Source organism: Tympanuchus pallidicinctus, unplaced genomic scaffold (assembly GCF_026119805.1).
Source record: "Tympanuchus pallidicinctus isolate F22 unplaced genomic scaffold, pur_lepc_1.0 scaffold1, whole genome shotgun sequence".
In the NCBI taxonomy this organism is placed as follows: Eukaryota; Metazoa; Chordata; class Aves; order Galliformes; family Phasianidae; genus Tympanuchus; species Tympanuchus pallidicinctus.
The window spans coordinates 30,027,938-30,045,726 of NW_026294618.1; the positions used below are offsets into that span (position 1 = coordinate 30,027,938).

The 17,789-nt window shown below is 41.2% G+C and overlaps 1 protein-coding gene across 2 annotated transcripts in view; it reads left to right on the forward strand.

The window, feature by feature from the left end:
• Positions 1-515: 515 nt before the first annotated feature.
• Positions 516-17,789, forward strand: part of SENP6 (SUMO specific peptidase 6) — a 66,091-nt gene continuing 48,817 nt past the window's right edge. For both annotated transcript variants that reach the window (XM_052678947.1, XM_052678958.1), the window contains exon 1: positions 516-728. In XM_052678947.1, the coding sequence (XP_052534907.1) occupies positions 677-728 (52 nt within the window). In that variant the 5' untranslated portion in view covers positions 516-676. The remainder of the gene's footprint in view (positions 729-17,789) is intronic.

The following is a 17,789-nucleotide window of genomic DNA, read 5'->3' on the forward strand; positions in this document are numbered from 1 at the left end:
GGGAAGCCAGCAGGGCCCCGTCCTGCGCACTGAGCTCCCTGCTTCTTGAAAGTTCATTCATTTTACGCAGTCCGATCCACCTCCTCACCTCCAAAAAGCTGCCGCCTCCGATCTGATAGGGGGGAGCTCGGACCCGAGCCGTTACCGGGCGCAGCCCTACTGCGGCCATTTTATCGCCCGGCGGCCGGGGTACGCCGGCGGCCCCGCTCCGCCCGGGGACGGGCGAGCCAGGGTTCCGGGGAGGCCCCGCCGCGCCGTTCATGGAGGAGAGGGGCGGCAGCGCAGCGCGCACCGCTTCCTCGTCCTCCCCCTCGGCTCGGAGGCGCCTCCGGCGGAGCCCCGGCCAGGCCCGTCTCCCTTCGCCGGGCGCCACCGGCCGCCGCGGGGCCGGGCCCGGCCGGCATCGGCGCGGGGGGCTGCGACGGGCGGGCAGGGTGAGGGAGGAGCGGGCGCGCCGCCGCCGCCGCTTTCTCCTGCGCGGGGCCGGAAGGCAGCGCGGCCCGGGCAGCCGTGCGCGCCGTGCGGGAGGAGGGCCGGGCCTCGGCGTCGCCGCCGCTGCGGGTCAGGCAGCCTTCCGCAGTGGGGGTGGGTGAGCGGCGGAGCGCGCAGGCCGGGGGAAGGGCCAGGCCCCGCCGCCTCGCTGGGCGATGGAGTGAGGCAGCGCGGCTCGAGGAAGATGGCCGGTGGCGGCGGCGGCGGCGGCTGCAGAGACAGCTTGTTTCTGGAAGGTGCGTGCACGGCTGGCAGGGGGAGAGCGGCCCATGGGCCGCCTTTCCTTCTGGCAACCGGCGAGGGGCACGATACGGACTGGGGGACGGGGGAGGCGAGCGTGTGTGTGTGTGCGCGCATCGGGGGGGAGGAACGGGTCCCCTTGGGGGGACGACGACAATGAGAGGTGCCTCGGTGGCGTGGGGGAAGGGTGGGTGCCGTAGAGGGTGGCTTCGTTTGGTAAAAAAGAGACCTGCTTCGGGGGACGGCTTAGCGAGGGGGATTTGATTTCTGGTTCTTTCTTTCTTTCTGTATTTTTCGGGGACGGTGGGAGCGTGGCGCTCTGCTGCCGGGGCAGAGCGCGGTCGGGGCCGGGCGCAGCGCGGCCGGGCGGGCGGCGGGAGCGGCCGCGGGAGGGCGGGGGCTGCCGGGCCGGCAAGGTTAGCGCGAGGTGAGGGCAGCGCCGCCCGGGCGGCATTGCCTGCCGTGCTGCTGCCGGGCCCCGGCCTGGGCTGAGCCCGTTCCCCCCACCGTACAGCTGGTCCGCTTCTGAATCGCTAGCGTAAAGGCCCACGTGGGGCTGAGGTTAATTTGAGGAGGGGGTCTCTTTATTCTCACGTTTGTTTTACAAGCCCGATGATGAATCTGTCAGCTGCAAATGAAAGGAACCTTTAGCGGTTGTGAAGCCTTGCGTAATTTTTTTTTTTAATTTGCAAGGGTTTGTTTTTTGTTTTTTTTTTTTTCTCTGTGAAGGTCTTAATTGTAGTGTAAAAAGTCTGCTGAAATTCGAATATGTTTAATTGTTGAATCTTCACAGTTTAACCCATGGGAAAGAAAATATTATTGCAGTCTCTCAAAATTGCAGTAAGCGCGTAGCTGATCGACACAGGCTGATAGCTGCTCAGTTTTTACCATAGTGATAGGTAAAAAAAAAATATTGATGTAATAGACTTTCTCATGAGTATATTTCAAGTCAGATCTAAGTTTAACAGTTGAGATTTTGTGTGCCTGTATTGATAGGTATTGTCCTTCGCAGCCTTTATCTTCCTGAGGGATATTGAATTTTGTTCTTTTATTACTAGAGGTTCTGGATTGGAATTTCTGCATAAATAAAATAGTATCTGTTCTTCTGAGTAATTGGTCTGAAGGTCCGATGTTCAGAAACCCCTGGTCAGTAACTACCGTTCCGTTACCTTACTTCTGCCTTTAAAGCGTTTGATGGTGAAACACAGGTGCTCCATTGCAGGCACTGCATTTTTCTTCTGAACTCTCTCCATTGAATACCATGAAGATGGTGTGCTGCTAAAAGTGTCACAAAGATGTTCATTCGCTGTCTCCCCTGTGCACCTTGCGTGCATACTGGTTGGGCAGCGGCTTACAGACGATAAGCTCCATACACGGTGTCCACGTTTCTTATTTTTGAGGTTGTATTTCAGTAGCAGTTACTAGCATGACGCTGGGTAGCATCCTCCTTGGAAGTTTCAGTATTGCATGTCTGATGGACAGGGTAATCAATCAGTTTTGTGTTTCCCTGTTTTTTGGGGTCATGTTAATTTTAGCACTAATGGCATGATTGGGTACAAAGCCTGAGAATGTGCATTGGCATGCATGTGTTAGGAATCTTGTGTGAAGAAAACCTAATGTGGACAGTGGTGACAAAAATATCTGAGGGGTGGACCAAATCCAGATAGGATAATCACACTGGGGCAGATCTAGTAAGAGCAGTCTAACTTTGTACTCATTTGAATTCAGAGAAAAAAGACGGCCTAAGATGTCACTTGGGAGGCTCTTGGAAGGGAGGGTTGACTTCATAGGGAAAAATAAAGGTATTTAAGCTATATGTATGTAAGTTTTCTAGCAGTCTTTAATCTGGACACACATGACAGCATGTTAGATTAACCCTGATGATGTAGAACAACCATTATTCAAAGATTGAATGTTAGACAAGCATGAGAGTGCCAGATTTGTGAAACAAGTACAGCATGGAGAGAAGCAAGGATACACGTGTATTGAGTAGGGGGCACGACAACTTCTACTGCAAGGTCGTCATTACTGTGTGAGCCTAGAATTCTAACTATACTTAGTCTGAGTCTATATATTTCACAGACTCCAGTGTATGCAGAAATCTGCAAAAGCAGCAAGCAGCAGTTGCTTATGTGATGTTTTTTGGAAGGTTGGGAGAGGGAGAACTGAGAATTCCTCTGTAAATCTCTGCCATTAATGTGCAAAACAAATGAGTTAGGTACCAAATGCAGTTGTGTCAACTGTAATTGAACTCAATCTAATAGAAATATGTGTCTCTCTGTTTGTATTTGTATATATACATAGAAAGAAAATTCTGATGCTGTCAAACTTGTGTTGACTATCAATCTGACTTAAAATAAACATGCAGTTAAAATAAGTCATTCCTTCCAAGAATGATATTCAGAATTTTGGTTTGGATAACAACTGTCCAGTAAGATACTACTTCTTTTTCTTACTTAGTGTAATAGACATTACTGTGAAGAAATGTGGTTGTCAATCTGTTGTCAAAGTGTTTCCTTTTAATATTTTTATTGTTTCATTCTCCAATAAAAACAAAGTAATCTTTCTGGAAGGGTGTTCCTTGACTGATTTATCTGCTGTCTTTCTGGTAGCGCTGTTCTTCACTGGTGTGATTCATACAGATATTCATTTTGGCCAGTTTTTCCATATTGTTATGCTGTGTGTTGTACAGACTGTCTTATGGAAGTTGTGAAAAAGGTCCCTAGAATGATAATGTCTGTCTCTTAAAAGCTGAGTTTGCTATCCTTCTGCAGTAGTGCTCCTAGTTTGTAGTATTGATAATTGATATTGATATTGTATATGTTGGTATATATAGCTTGCATGTTTACTTTCTTTGAAATGTTGAGACACTGAACATTCAGAAGAACTGAGAGTACCAAGTTTAAGCTAGCTTGGAATTAGAATTACTGAAACTTTTTCCTTGTTCTGGATTTACTTTCCTCCAGTTCCTTTAGCCATGGGAAGAAAGTGCAGCAATTTATGCTAACAAAGTAGGCCCCATGCATGGGAGTTCTTTCCTGTTTTGGAGGACTAGAAATTTGGTGAACAGAGATTTACATCTGCATCAATTCATGTGCTTTTGATAGACATAAAATGTAATGCAAGGATTGACAAATCCGTTTAGATTTAGGATAGGGAAATGTTCAGTGCTTGCTGTAGGAGTGGAGAGTGCTATTGATTATTTCCCCTGTGGAAAAATTTGGGGAACTGTGTTTTATTCTGCCGCTTTGGATGTTATTGAGCTGCGAGGAAATTGCCTGTTACCTATTACAGAAACATAGAGAAACTTTAAGGCTGGAGAACAAGAAATGATGAACTCTTTAAAGTATTCCTAAACATGTTTATTTTGCAGAAGAAATGAAAATGCTTTTATTCCTTCCTGTTTTCTTTTTTCAGTCTCCTAGTAGGTAAAATAGTGATACCAAGAGCTGATTTTCTGTTAAGTTTCTGTTTGAGGACCTCCTCTCTAAGGAATGTGGCCAGTCACTACCTTCAGAGCTGCTGAGAGACTTTGGTGCAGCCATGACAGGAATTTGCACAATTTTCATTCCATTTTCTTGGCTACAAGTTTCCTAATGGCAATAGAGAAAACTACTTGGATAACCCATTAGCAGCAGCAGCAGCTGAAGCTTCAGAAAGCTGCTTGGTTTTTCATTCATCTCACATGTTAAGAACTGTATTCCCAAAATCAGAGGCTGCGGGCTTGTGTGTTTTCTTAAGGGAAGCTGAGATTCTGAAGCAGCACAGAAACACACAGTCTGTGTATATGACTGCATAGACAGAGTGCTGCCACTTGAAGCGGCCGTCAGCCTTTCCTGCTTGTTCATTATTTTTATCTTTCTGTGAAATATCTGATGAGAATAACACGAATTAGGATGGCAGAGCAGAGTTTGTATTTAGGTAGAACACTTGAAAATCTTTTACCTGCTATGACTGTTCTCTTATTTATTTTCTCTGGATTGTGAAATTATGTCTGAAGTGTCTCCACTGCCATCTCTGACGCTTTTTTATGACTTCATGGAGATAGGTATTAACTTGGAACTGGAGGAAGATCATTCATTTTCTTCCACGTCTTTTTCAGAATCTGAACTACTTTATGCTGTTGGTCTCCGTCAGCTCAATCAGTGTCTGAATACGTTCTGCTCTTTTCTTCTGTTTTTTTTTTTGTTTGTTTGTTTTGGTTTGGTTTGGTTTTTTGGTGTTTTTTTGTTTTTGTGTGTTTTTTTTTTTTGAGAATGATTTTCTACCTGAAAGTGAGGAATTCATGATGCTGATGCCTTTCTTATGTCTCCCTGTCCTCAGTCCCATTCAGAGTTTCTTTATGGCACTGTGTATGTCTCTTCTTTGTTGTTTCGCTGTTCCTTGCAAGGCTGTTAAGAACAGGAAACCTCGTTCACCTAAGTAATATTGTCTGCCACTGGTTGAGAATTCTCTCAGCAAAATTAAATTGAAACTGTCTCCACACCGTCTTATTTTTTGTATGTATCAATCTAATATGACTGATAAGTGGCACAAAATATTAATAAAAAGATGAACTGCTTCTTAAAGCATTTAAAAAGATAGTAAAAAAACCCCTTCCTTTATCTATTAGTGCTCTATAAAAACACGCTGTAATGCACTTGGTAGCACATTCTAAAATAATATCCTGTGCCTAATTCTGCTTCCACATAATGTCCTTCCTTTAATTTGGAGATGGGATTTTAGGAGCCCAGGCTTGTCCTCAGCTTTCTGAATTGGAAGGCACCTCTGTGCAGTTTTCTGTTTTACTTTGTTTCATTTTGGTTGTGTTGTTTTGTGTGTTTGTGTGTGTGTGTGTTTGTTTGTTTTTGTGATGGGAGCATCTGTTATTTGGTGTAAGAGAAACTGCCTTGCGCAGGAGGCTTCATCTGCTTTTGTTGGGTTTTTTGAGGAGGTTTGATAGGAAAGCATTAGTCTGCCCTCAGAGAAAGTATAGAAATTCTGTCTTTGTGTGAAAGAAAATAATAACACCAAGTGGGAATGTTCCTAAAAGAGATCTTTGCACTCTTCTGTGTGTAAGTACAACTGTAAAAATAATAGCAGTGATATAATGATATCATCAGTATGTGACGTGGTGGGTAGGTTGATGTGAATGGGAGTGGTTAGGTACTGGAACAGGCTGCCCAAAGAAGTGCATTTATCCTGGAAGTTTTCAAGAAAAGTGTAGGTGTGGCACTGAGCTTTGTGGGTTAGTGGGCAAGGTGGTGATGGGTTGATGGTTGGACTATAGGTGATCTTAGTGGTCTCATCCAACCTCAATGATTCTGTGAAGGATAAATCAACGTTTTGCATATACCTTTTTTGCACAAATACTTTTATAATAAGCCTATATGGGTATTTTAATGTTTTGCTTCCTGTTTTTGTACAAGGACAAAAAACATAGTGGATTATTATTGTTGTGTTTTCAACAACTGTTGTTGTTTTTTGGTTTTTTTTTTTCTTTTTTTTCTATTGTTTCTAACACATTATGCATGGATTTCAATATAGTACCAGCCTTCTTTTTCTATAGAGCTTTAGCTGTGGCTGAAGTTGAGATAACTGAGGGATGTCCAACTACCTTGTGCTGTAGCAGATCCTATAAAGTGAAACTAATCACCAAACTCAACTTGTTGCTTTCAAATATTGCTTTATGAATGAGGGATTGTTGGTGGTTTTTTTGTTTTGTTTTGTGAGTCATCGATCATAGTTTTGTCTCCTTCCTTTTCACTGATGTCTTTTGAAGCCTTTTGTTTGCAGAGGTAAATAGCAAGAAACTTTGTGAAACTTGCGCACTTTCCTAAAAGTGAGAAATCAGAAATCAATATCTTTGAAGCAAAAGTTTTCAGTGCTTCCTCAGCATGGCTCGTTTTGCTACTAAGTGATGTTGGATGCTGGCTGAGCAGTTGGGGTTAGAGTGGCTGGAGGGCTCGATGTGCAGTCAGGGTGTGCACGTGCCTATGTGTGTGCACTGCAGAAAGGAGTGAAAGAACGTGCATGAAAGCTGAAGATACAGCAGGTGGCTGAGAAAACAAGATTAAAAATGGAGATATTCTAGCAGAGGAGGCTGTAGAGGTATAGGGGACAACTAGAGGGCAAGTATAATTATTCTCTTACTTATTCTAGAAGATACTTCCATTGGGAGAAACAGAGGCTTGGAATATTTCTTGACCTCAATTTTATTGCCTCTATGGTTTAAAGTTTGAGTATTTTTTTAAGGTAGGATTGTGTTTCATAGGTTGAAATCTCCCTGAGGCTCTCTGTTGGTTCTTGCTTAAGTCAAAAATGTATTTTTATTATCTTCATCTTATTTATTTTTTTATGTCTTAAGCTTTCTGTTACTGTTTTCAGCAGCAGAGAATGTGTAGTATTTTTAGGTTATGCTGTTCTTAAGCTGTGAAGTCCAAGTTGGTGTCTTGTGTTTGCAGATTGGGTGCTTGCTAATGCTATGGTCAGTAGAGTAAATGGCACTTGCCTTCATACGTGCTGTGCAGCCCATGTTGATAGATACACAAATAATTACCAAGTAATATCTATTTTTTTCATCAAAAATATAGGCTAAAAGATGGTTTTGATTCTGCTTCTGAGGCCAATAAAATTCTTGGCTTTTAGGAAGTGTGGCAAAGATAACGAGGTATTACTCAGTGATTTAAAATCAAATAATATCAAATTAAATCATTGCCTGATTTGGTCGCACAAATTAGGCAGTAGCTCCTACGACGATGGGCTGAGGTGAGGGTGTTTGAACTCTTCAGCTTGGAGAAGGCTCTAGGGGGACCTCACCATGGCCTTCCAGTACCTGAAGGAGGCCTACAGGAAAGTAGCAGAATGAGGGGATTTTAAGCTGGAAGAGCATAGATTTAGAGTAGATACTAGGAAGAAATTCTTTACTGCGAGGGTGGTGAGACACTGGAACAGGTTGCCCAGAGAGGTTATGAATGCCTCCTCCCTAGAGGTGTTCAAGGTCAGGCTGGATGGGGCTTTGAGCAACCTGGTCTAGAAGGAGGTGTCCCTGCTTATAGCAGGGCACTGGAACTAGGTGACCTTAAAGATCTTTTCCAGCCCAAACCATTCTGTGATTCTAGGATGGAAACTTTTCTTCTGAGAACTGTGCACTTTCGAACTAGAACTTAGTTTATTAGTGTGTACACTAATTCGTGAGATGCCTTTTGAGTACTTTAAACAGATTGGAGTAAAACTGCTGTACACTTACTTGATTTTCTTGTACTGTGTTTTCTCCTTGAATCAGACTGGGGATTTTGCCAAATGGGATTCAATCTCTGAATTAGTGTGTAGTATAAATCAGAATACAGAACAGCTAATGGTTATTTTGGTACTATAACTAACAGAAATGATGAAGAGCAAATAACTTGAAGTTGTTTTTTACTTTTATTTATGGTATAATATCCGCTAGATGTTAAATAAAGCTTTGGCAATGCTGTTATTTGAATAACTTTTCTTTACAAGTAATCTGTGGAAAGAATTATGTCCTAATAATATATGGGGATAGTTAGTTATTAAAATGATGGTCGTAAAAGCATGAATACTGATGTCTCGTGGTTAATGTAAACTAGCAATCTGCAGCTCACAGATATCAAATGTGCAAATAATTCTTTCAGAATAAACTATCCAGAGGACAGGGAGGTGATTGCAGTGTGGTGCTGTTGTCTCATACGGAGTGATGATAAATTGTGCGTGTGGATTTCCTGAAGCAGTGAACTATGACATGGCTGCTTTTATCTTATGGTACTGCAGCTCCATTTTGAATGTAAAGCTGCATGCCAACTATTTATTGGTTCTCTTTGCAAGGCTTAGCATAGTTAACTGGGTTAGGCACAGCGAGGACTAACAGAATGTTTTAAACTGATTACAGAACATACCGCAGCTGTGCTGCTCTGAGGGCTCCCTGCCACAGGTGGGGGAGATCGGCTGCTCCTTCCCCTCTGACCTTGTCCATGGTTCAGTCTTGTGCTGCGTCTCAAACTCCGCTCCTAGGACTCACCACTGTATTGCCAAAGAGGTGAAGCTTGTTGTTGGGTACTGTCTTGCCAGACTGTGCTTTGCCAAAACTCTGAATTGGCTCACCGGAGGGGAACATATGGGGTAGGACACTGGGTGGGCTTGGGGAGAGCAGACAGCCCCTGGGTGTGAGAGGTGTAGGATGTGCCTCCTTTGTCTCTAGTGAGTGTAAATTCAACTTAAGATGCAGTACTTAAGTTCATCTTCAGAATTAATTATCTTGTGCAACATCAGCTTTACTCTGCCCAGGAAAACTCAATTATTTTAAATAACAGGTTAAGTTCTGCGTAGAACTAGTTTATGGAGACTGGAAGGAGTAAGTTAGCAGGATCAGGAAGCTGTAGTTATTCTTCCCCCATTGGTTAGCTGGCCTTTAAAAGATTTTTGTTTAATGAGGAAGTGCTGCATGATGTAAGGACACTTTCCTGAGTGCTTGTCCAAGTCCTATAAACGAATAATTTGGTGTGAAAGGCACTGAGTGTAGGGTATCTTTCTGTGGTTAAATCTTGAATGATTGTAAGTAAAGAATAGTAATCATTCAGAAACTGTGCAGGCCTTCCTGTTTTGTTTGTTTTCAAACTGCTGGAGTTGGAGCAAACTCCCTGGTGTGTGTGTGTGTGTGTGCACACATTTGGTAAAACTTGCCACAAAGATTTTTGGGAATGATAAATGCTAATAGTGTTTGGTTGTTACAGTAAAACATCATGCTGTGTGACATGATTAACATTATTTAATCTTAGAAATTTATGTCTGTAAGAAACAGCTGCAAAAATATTTATTTTCATGAGATTGTTTTTGTCTAGTGCCATAAAGTTATTTCTTTTACACAAAAATTCATCCTACTGCTGTATTTTTATTAAAGTTGTAGGATATAATGTGGTGTTTGTTTGGCATATCCCATTTTTATGGCTCGTGTAACAAGATATGAATATCTCCCTGATGATAGAATTTAATATGACAGACTAACAGAAAGATTATTCAAGAGCCCATTAGATGAGAATTCAAACTATGCAGGGGATGGAAGGTTTCATGTTTGCAGTTGCTTTTGTAAATTCTGAGGCTCACATCTTCTAGAAACACTGCTGTCCATTGTAATTTTATTTCTACCAGGGCTTGCTGCTCAAAACACAATTTTAAGATCATTTACAACTAAAATAAGCTTTTGAAAATAGACTTCTGAGTTTCTCTGATCTGGGTTATGATGGCTACATTTACCTAACATGGCGGGCTAATAAACTTTTAAACAAGATTACTGGATACTGCTGTAAGGGAAATAGGTGATCTCAGAATCTTTACCTGCTGGATAGCAGAGAAAAACCCCTGCCATGAATGCAGTCAGAAAGTTCCTTCTCATCAAGCAAAGTGTTACCTGGAGAAGACGCTGCTCCTTGCTTGGAAGAACGGCTTGTAATGAAAAGGAGATGGGAACTCAGAGCAGTTCCATAGGTCTTGATAGGTTTTTGATGAAGTTGACTGTGGGTTTAGTATTTAGCTGAAGATGGCTCCAGCCTATCTCCAGCTGCAGGATAGTAGTTTGAAAGCTTGAGCGTTTTGCTTCATCTGTCTTTTGAGTGGTATTTCTTGAAAAGCAAGTTCAGAACTGGATGCAGTCAGCAAGCTGGCAAGTGTTACTTTTTTTGTTTTTTTCTTCCTTTTTTTTTTTAATTACTTAATCAGTGGTTTTCAGTTGTGTTCATGGCCTTCGAAAGTAATTATTGAGAAAATGTTTGTTCTTCCAGGGATATTAAAGGTAGAGTCTGTTTTGTTTTTTAGCTGTTTAAAAAAAGAAATCTATGTAATGAATTTTAGCATGCTGTGGTTTTGTTAGCAGTTGTTGGTGCTTCTGAAATTTAGCATGATTAGATCTGGAACTTTAGTACTTCTATTAGAAAAATAATGTAATACAAACATATTTACAGACACATTACTATTTTCTTCACGTTTTATTTAAACTTTGTGGGATGGGATTCAGTAAAGATTCAGTGAAGATACTGGAGGTACAGGAGTGGAATGTCTAGTGTTAAAATGTAGCCAGTGGAGCCTACTGAACATTTTCAATTGACCAGCCGGCTGCTGAGCTGCTCTCTGATTCCCTTGACTCACAGGTCTGATTATCTCTGATTGCAAAGGCAGTTTAACTCTTAGCAGTTCCCACATGTGAGGCCATAACGTATAGCCTGCAAGTCTTTGTTTTAGCAATTTGCAGTAGGACCAGGCCTTCCTAGCTGCTGGGTGCTGCTCACAGTGACGGTCCTGCTGCCCCTCCCACTGACAGTGTTCTGCAGCTTTCCTTGTGTCAGCGCTGACGCTTCCAGCACTTCACTTCAAGTTGAGCTAAATGGGCAGAAAACTAATTTTAGATAGATAGAAAAGTGTTGGTGGAGCTAGTCTGCATTACCTTTCAGCTGTATCAGCAATCTAGTCCAGCTCACTGCCCTCACAAATAAGGGGGAAAAAAAGATGATCTTTGGCCTGTACAGAAAGGCAAGTGCAAATTGTTCCCACAGCTTAGAGTTTAAAGAACTCTTTCATCCTCCTTTCATGCTTTCCTTACTCAGATTTTTTTTCTTAAGGTGCACCTTTTCATTTGAATAAATTACTGAAGTTTTCTTTATTGTTGAGCATTCTTTGTATGCTTTTGTTGTTGTTGTTGTTATCTGGGGGAATTTTGAAGAATTGACAGCATCGAAGAAGTGTCTAGTTTTATGTTTTTTATTTCTCCTTTAGTTGCATCACAGAGTTCCTTTCATACCTTTACATGTTATTTTTTTTTCTCACAGAAACATTCTGGACACTTTTTTTTTTCTTTTTTTAATATAGGGGAAATTTTCCAGATACTCTGGAAAAGTAATGTAAGGTTTCTTACTTCATTTTGCTTATCTTAAAAAAAACTCTTCCAGTGTTAACAATGATCATGTATGATTGGTATCACATACCGACCTGCCACAGAAATTGTGTTCTGAAATTCTTACTTATCATCCTCTTTAAAGTGCTTTATGCACTCCAGTATTTTTTAGAATGAGTTGACAGTTCAGAAATCATCCTTAGCCTATTTTAACCTTTCAGCCTCTAAATTTTCCTATGTAACAGTAGAATATATTTCCTGCATCTATCTTTCACATGAGAACAGTCTCCTTTCTGAATTTTTAGTATGCCTTCAGTCTAGCAGCAGAGCGAGTACTTCTGTACTTCTGAGATGAAAATATTGCTTGTTTCTCTTTTTTTTTCTTCTCCTTTTTAACCTTACTTATTGTTTGGATTCTGCTTTTGATGTTTTTTAACTTATTTGGGAAGATTGTGTAGGTGTCAGACTTATTGAGAGGAGGGAATTAAAGTGATTGAGGTGCATAATTCTGGGAGCCTTTGTGACAATGGTGTGTTTGCTTTAACTGAAAGTTTGTACCTAAGACTAATCACTGTTCTTTTTAGTTTTGTGGTAGGATTATGTAGATTAGAAATCACTTGACTGCTGGTTGGAATCATGTAGATTGGAACCTCCTGCCCAACCCATGCCTAGTGAGAGCAGATTGCTCAGGGCCTTGTTCCGTATCCATGAATTGTCAGAATGACCTGGTTCGTTGCTTGGCCCCTGTTACAGAAATAAATAGAAATAAATCAATTCTTACAATGGGTTTGGATTTGTTTTGTTCCAGCTTGTGTATGGTTTTTCACATCTTTCTGCTGTGCATCTTTGAAGAGTCTGGCTTCATGTTTTCTCTTCCTTCCAATTAGGAAGTGGAAGATGGCAAAAGGGTCTAATCTTCCTTTCTGCCTCTTATTTATTTGTTTGTTTATTGCTCTTTCAGCCTCTCTTTGTATGATATGATATATGTCCCCCTGGCCATCTTGACAGCGTTCTTCCAGACTTGCTGCAGAGTGGCGATGTCTTTGATACACTGGAGAGTGCAAAACTGCAGTACCTTAGATACGGTTTTACAAGGGTCGTATGGAGAGGAAGAATCACTTCCCCACACCGAGGGAACTTTTGCAGTTGTGTCAGGTGGTTGACCTTCCTTGCTGTGGGGTGGTCCTGCTGTGACCCATCTTCAGCTTCTCAGTTGAAACCCCCCAGATCCTCTTGAAGAGCAGCTCCTAGCCAGTTGCCTCCAGTCTGTACTGCTGCACGGGCTTCTGTCTCTGATGCAGGACTTAGATCTGGGGTCTCAGATGCTTTTGCTTTTGTGGAACTTGGTAAGTTTTATGTAAGCTCATTTCTCCAGCCTGCCACGTCTCTCTGAATAGCAGCCCTTGCTTCTAGTGTATGAACTGCTTCCTCTAATTTAGTATCATCTGCAAACCTGCAGAGTATATTTGGTCTTATCATCTAGAGTATTAGCAAAGAAGCTGAAAGGTGTTGGTTCTGGTACAGATGGCTGAGGTGTGCTCTCAGCTGATTTGTACTGCTAATCGTCATCCTTTAGACTCTTTCGGTTTCCCATTGGTCCAACTCATTTTTCACTCACCTTATCATTCACTTATTCCACGTCTCTCCAGTCTGGATATAAGGCCCCCATGGGAAGCCATGTGAAAAGCCTTGCTGCAGTGAAGGAATGCACAGAATGCAGTCAGGTAGTTGGGCATAGTGATCCTTAGTGAACTGGCATTCACTTTCTTGTCCTTATGGAGTTTTTTTCTGTGGAATACCATCCATAACATTCTCCAGAGTAGAGATGAGAAATACTAGCCTGCAGTTCTCCAGTTCATCGTTGTTGGTTATCTTGAAGAAAGATACAATGTTTTTCCAGTCATGGGAAACCTCTTTCAGTTGCCATGACCTTTCCACATTAATAGGAAGTGGCCAGCAGTCATGTTAGCAAGCTTCCTCAATGCTATCAGTGCTGTCAGCCTCTTGTCTGGTCCTGTGGACTTCAGCATGTATAGTTGGCTTAATTGTACGTTAATCATCTTTTCCTTGACTAGATTGCGCTGTTAGCACTGAGGAACTTGAGGGTTGGAGGACAGAACTTAGCAGAGACATTTGGAGGAGCTAAAAAAAAAAATATAAAAAGGCTTGAGTTATCAGTCCTTTCAGTGACCCTTGTAACTAGGTGCGTTTCTCCTTTCTCAGTGAGCAACCAGCCCACCCTTTCTTTAGCATTCCTTCACTGCTGATGTGATTAAAGAAGCTCTTTTGAAATCTGTATTGTTTTCTGATGCTGTCGAAAAGGCAGCATCCTTCTGTGGAGCCTGTACTTCTTTGCTGGGAGAACAAGTAGAAAGGAAACACTAATTGTCTGTTGTATGGTTACCACTGCTGTCTTACCAGAAAAGCCATCAAAGAGGTTGTAAAGAAAACATTTTATGTATTTCTAAGCTATTGTACTTTGTTAGTCCTTGTTGTCAGTACTTCTCAGAAAATGTTAGACGGTTTGGATCATACCGCAGCAGTACTGTGTTTGTTATGCCAGTCATTCTGTATAATACTCTGTAGTAAGGAGTACGATGTGTATGAAAATGGAGTAGGAAGAAATCTTTTATCAGGATATGCAGATGCTTTTCCATCTCTCAGCTCTGCACTGCTTATAAATGTTTTTTTGTTGCTTTTTTTTCCTTTCTAATCTGGAAGTGGATTCTTTTTTGTTTATCACTGGCTTTCTGTTGAAATACCATTCTTAGAACTTTGTGATTTTTTTTTTTTCATTAGATAGCTGAGAAGTTAAATTGCCTTCAGTTCTAACAGGATGTCCATACTTGTATCCTTTACATATGTATCACACAGCTCTGCCATTGAGCTCTGTAATAAATGGAGCATCTCACTATCTCACTTACTATCAATTTATAATCATTGTCTACTACTGGAAGTAAATTTGATTTTTTTTTTTTTTTGCATCTGCAGGTAATTTCGGGAGAGGAAAGGTGAAGCATGTTCTAAACAATGAATCTCTGAATGCTTACTTATAAATTCAGGCTAGACTGCAGTTCTGTGCAGATTTTTTTGGTTTCATTAGCACCTAAAAGAGTCTCTGGTTGTGGATGCTTCTTTCCTGCACTGTGCAGTTACAGCTGTGCTGTGGTAGTGTGGTTGAACAGGTGGGCGCTGTGCTGCTGTATGCAGTGTGCAGGATAGGAGCAAGAAGCCCCAGCTTCTAGGAAGTGAGGATGTGCATAAAACTCTTCATGCAGTGCTTACTGTGGGGTATGAAAATGCACCCTCACTGTGGTTAAACAGTTAACATGTTAGAACTGCTCATATTGAACCTGGAAGATAAAAAACTAGTTTGCATAGAAGCCTGAAGAAGCCTCTCTGATAGAATGATGAAACAAAAGAGAAAGAAACACAATTAAAAATGATTCCTGTGTCAGATATTTATGAGTACTTGTACCTTCTTATCAATATATGCAGTGACTACATGAACAAAAGATTAGAAAGCTCTTTTTAATTTACTTAAATATGAGTCTAGATGAAGAGAGTGAGTCTGAGTGCATTGAAATGAATTTTTTTGTTTTCTTATGCTGAATGTTACAGTGTCTGCTGTTTGCAGTTGTGATAGTGTAAGCATTTGTAAGATAAGGTTTGTGTTATTTAGACCAGCGTAATGGGGAAGAAGTATGGAAATTTGAGGTTCTTCTGGAACAAGTCCTTAGTCCTGAATGAAACGTTTGTGTGCTTTAGGTTTATTTTTGGGGTGTTTCTTGGATGCACAAAAATAGATGTGATCTCAGCGGATTAAAGACCTGTAAACTGTCTTTTTGTGCTGTAGTAGAAATGTTGCAGTTTCTGTTGGCACATTCAGGAGGAAGCTTTTTAGGCATTCTGTTGATAAATAGGAAAAAGTTACTTTATGAGAAAAGTTAAAAGTGTTCTTCGTGTGATCAGTAAGCACATGGCATCACGTTTAGAACAATAAAAAATAAAAAGGTGTGTTGTTCTGGCCATAATATAGATTCATGTGTAATGATTGGTCCTAGGCCACAGAGCACAAGACTTAAAAGCAAATCTTAGCAGATGCCATCTTCTTTTGCACTTTGCTAAATACTCCTCACTTCACTGTTGCAGATGGGCAAATTTTTATTAATTTATTTATTTTTTCCCATTCAAGTTCAGGAATGACTTTCATAATAATTTTAGGAGATTTTTCACACAGAGGGTGGTGACGCACTGGAACAGGTTGCCCAAGGAGGCTGTGGATGCCCCATCCTTGGAGGCATTCAAGGCCAGGCTGGATGTGGCTCTGGACAGCCTGGTCTGGTGGTTGGAGACCCTGCACACAGCAGGGGGTTTGAAACTCAATGATCACTGTGGTCCTTTTCAACTCAGGCCATTCAATGGTTGTATGAATAATACTATTAAATGATGGAAACTCCTGCTAAAGGAGTTTACAAAGCAGTGTCAGCATGTAGGGGCATAAAGATGTTAATCTGCTTTCTGCCATTTGTCCTAAGAGTGTGCTGATTTTTGTCATCCCAAATGTGAATTGAGTAAATTTCACACAAATTGGATGGCTTTGGGATGTGGCTAATAATAAAAAAGTTTTTGTGAAAGCTAAAATACGCAGTATTCCAGCAAATTTTGCTCAACTGGCTTTTTTAAAAAGGCATGTAAATAATTAAAATTATGTCTGGATACGAATCTGTCCTGGTAGCAGGCGTACCACCTCACTGCATAGCACTGCTGACAGCATAGAAGAGTATGCAAAGTGTACTGGCCCTGGCAGCATGCATAGAAAAAACTGCAGCATACAGGTTGTAAATTCAGGTTTTACAAAATAGTTATAAACTTAGCATTTGTTTAAAAAGACACCTGCATAGAATCTAATTCCAAGTGGCAATACATTTTTAGATTTATATTTTTGGTAGAGCCAAGATGAATAAATGAACAAATTTCTTCTAAAGGAAGGGAGTTGTGTGCAGTGAGATGGATTTTCTCAAAATAAGTCTAGAGCCAGTCTATTGACACCTGAAGAGTGGGGAAAGACTGATAGTAGTGGAGCAGCACGTGGTTTGATGTAATGTACATTTAGCACGAAAAATTATATTCTCTACTGAAGCTGCTAAAACTCAAATAAGAATCCAAGACAAGCATGTGCAAGTAGTCTGATTTAAACAGAAGAAACACAAGTGAAAAAATCCTACAATAAAAATGTTTGCCAATACTCGTGTGAAGGAGCTTGGAGAAATAGTCCAGGTGGAATGAGGGAGCTGGAAGCTGGCAGAGTGAACTTAGATAAAAGGAATATAGTGAGAGAGACTATGGACAAATGGAGATTGAAGGGGAATAATGGAGAATAGATATTGTTGGTTGAAGAAGTACAACGTATTCCATAACACCTTCAAGTCAGGTCATACTTAAATGGCTCAAAATGTGATGTGAAGTCTAGGTGGATTCAATGACCATAAAGAAAATTAGTCAGATGTAATTGGTGGGATTACCTGACCAGTAGCCTGCTGGAAATGTAAAAGCTGTGGAGATAGCAGACAGAAACATTGCAGAAAATCTTGGTGTATGTAAGATGAAAACTGACAAACAATTGATTGCACCCACTTTGACAACACTTAGTGAGGTCTTATTGCCATAATTTTTCTTAAGGAACGTGACAGGGTTTGTGTCTCAAAATGAAGCATCAGTAGAAGAAAAGATGCATGAGGCAAACAATAGGTGAGGATGAAATAGCATTCATCCACATGTTCTGAGAGGAACTTGGTGATAAAGGAGCAAATGGCTGTTGCCTGATACTTGTTGGTTAGGACTGTCTTTCTGCTACAAGTAGCTGATATCTGTGTATGATACCAGCTTTTTGATAGGTAGGTGGACTGGTTGAGGAACTCTTCATAGGTCAGCTTTGTGACTATAACTGAAGTTTATAGAAATGTTAATGAAGACCAAGATTGGATCCGTCTTTCCTTCTGTGATATTCTTTACCACAGGCTTTTGGAAATGCTAGGTTTCCTTTAGATAAAATGGCAAGTATTATAAGTAACAACTGGCAACAGATTACTAGTGAGGGTAGAAATGGTTCATTTTGTTAAAAGTAGGAATAACCAGTTGAATCCCATGAGGATTTGTGATAACATGAACGCAGATA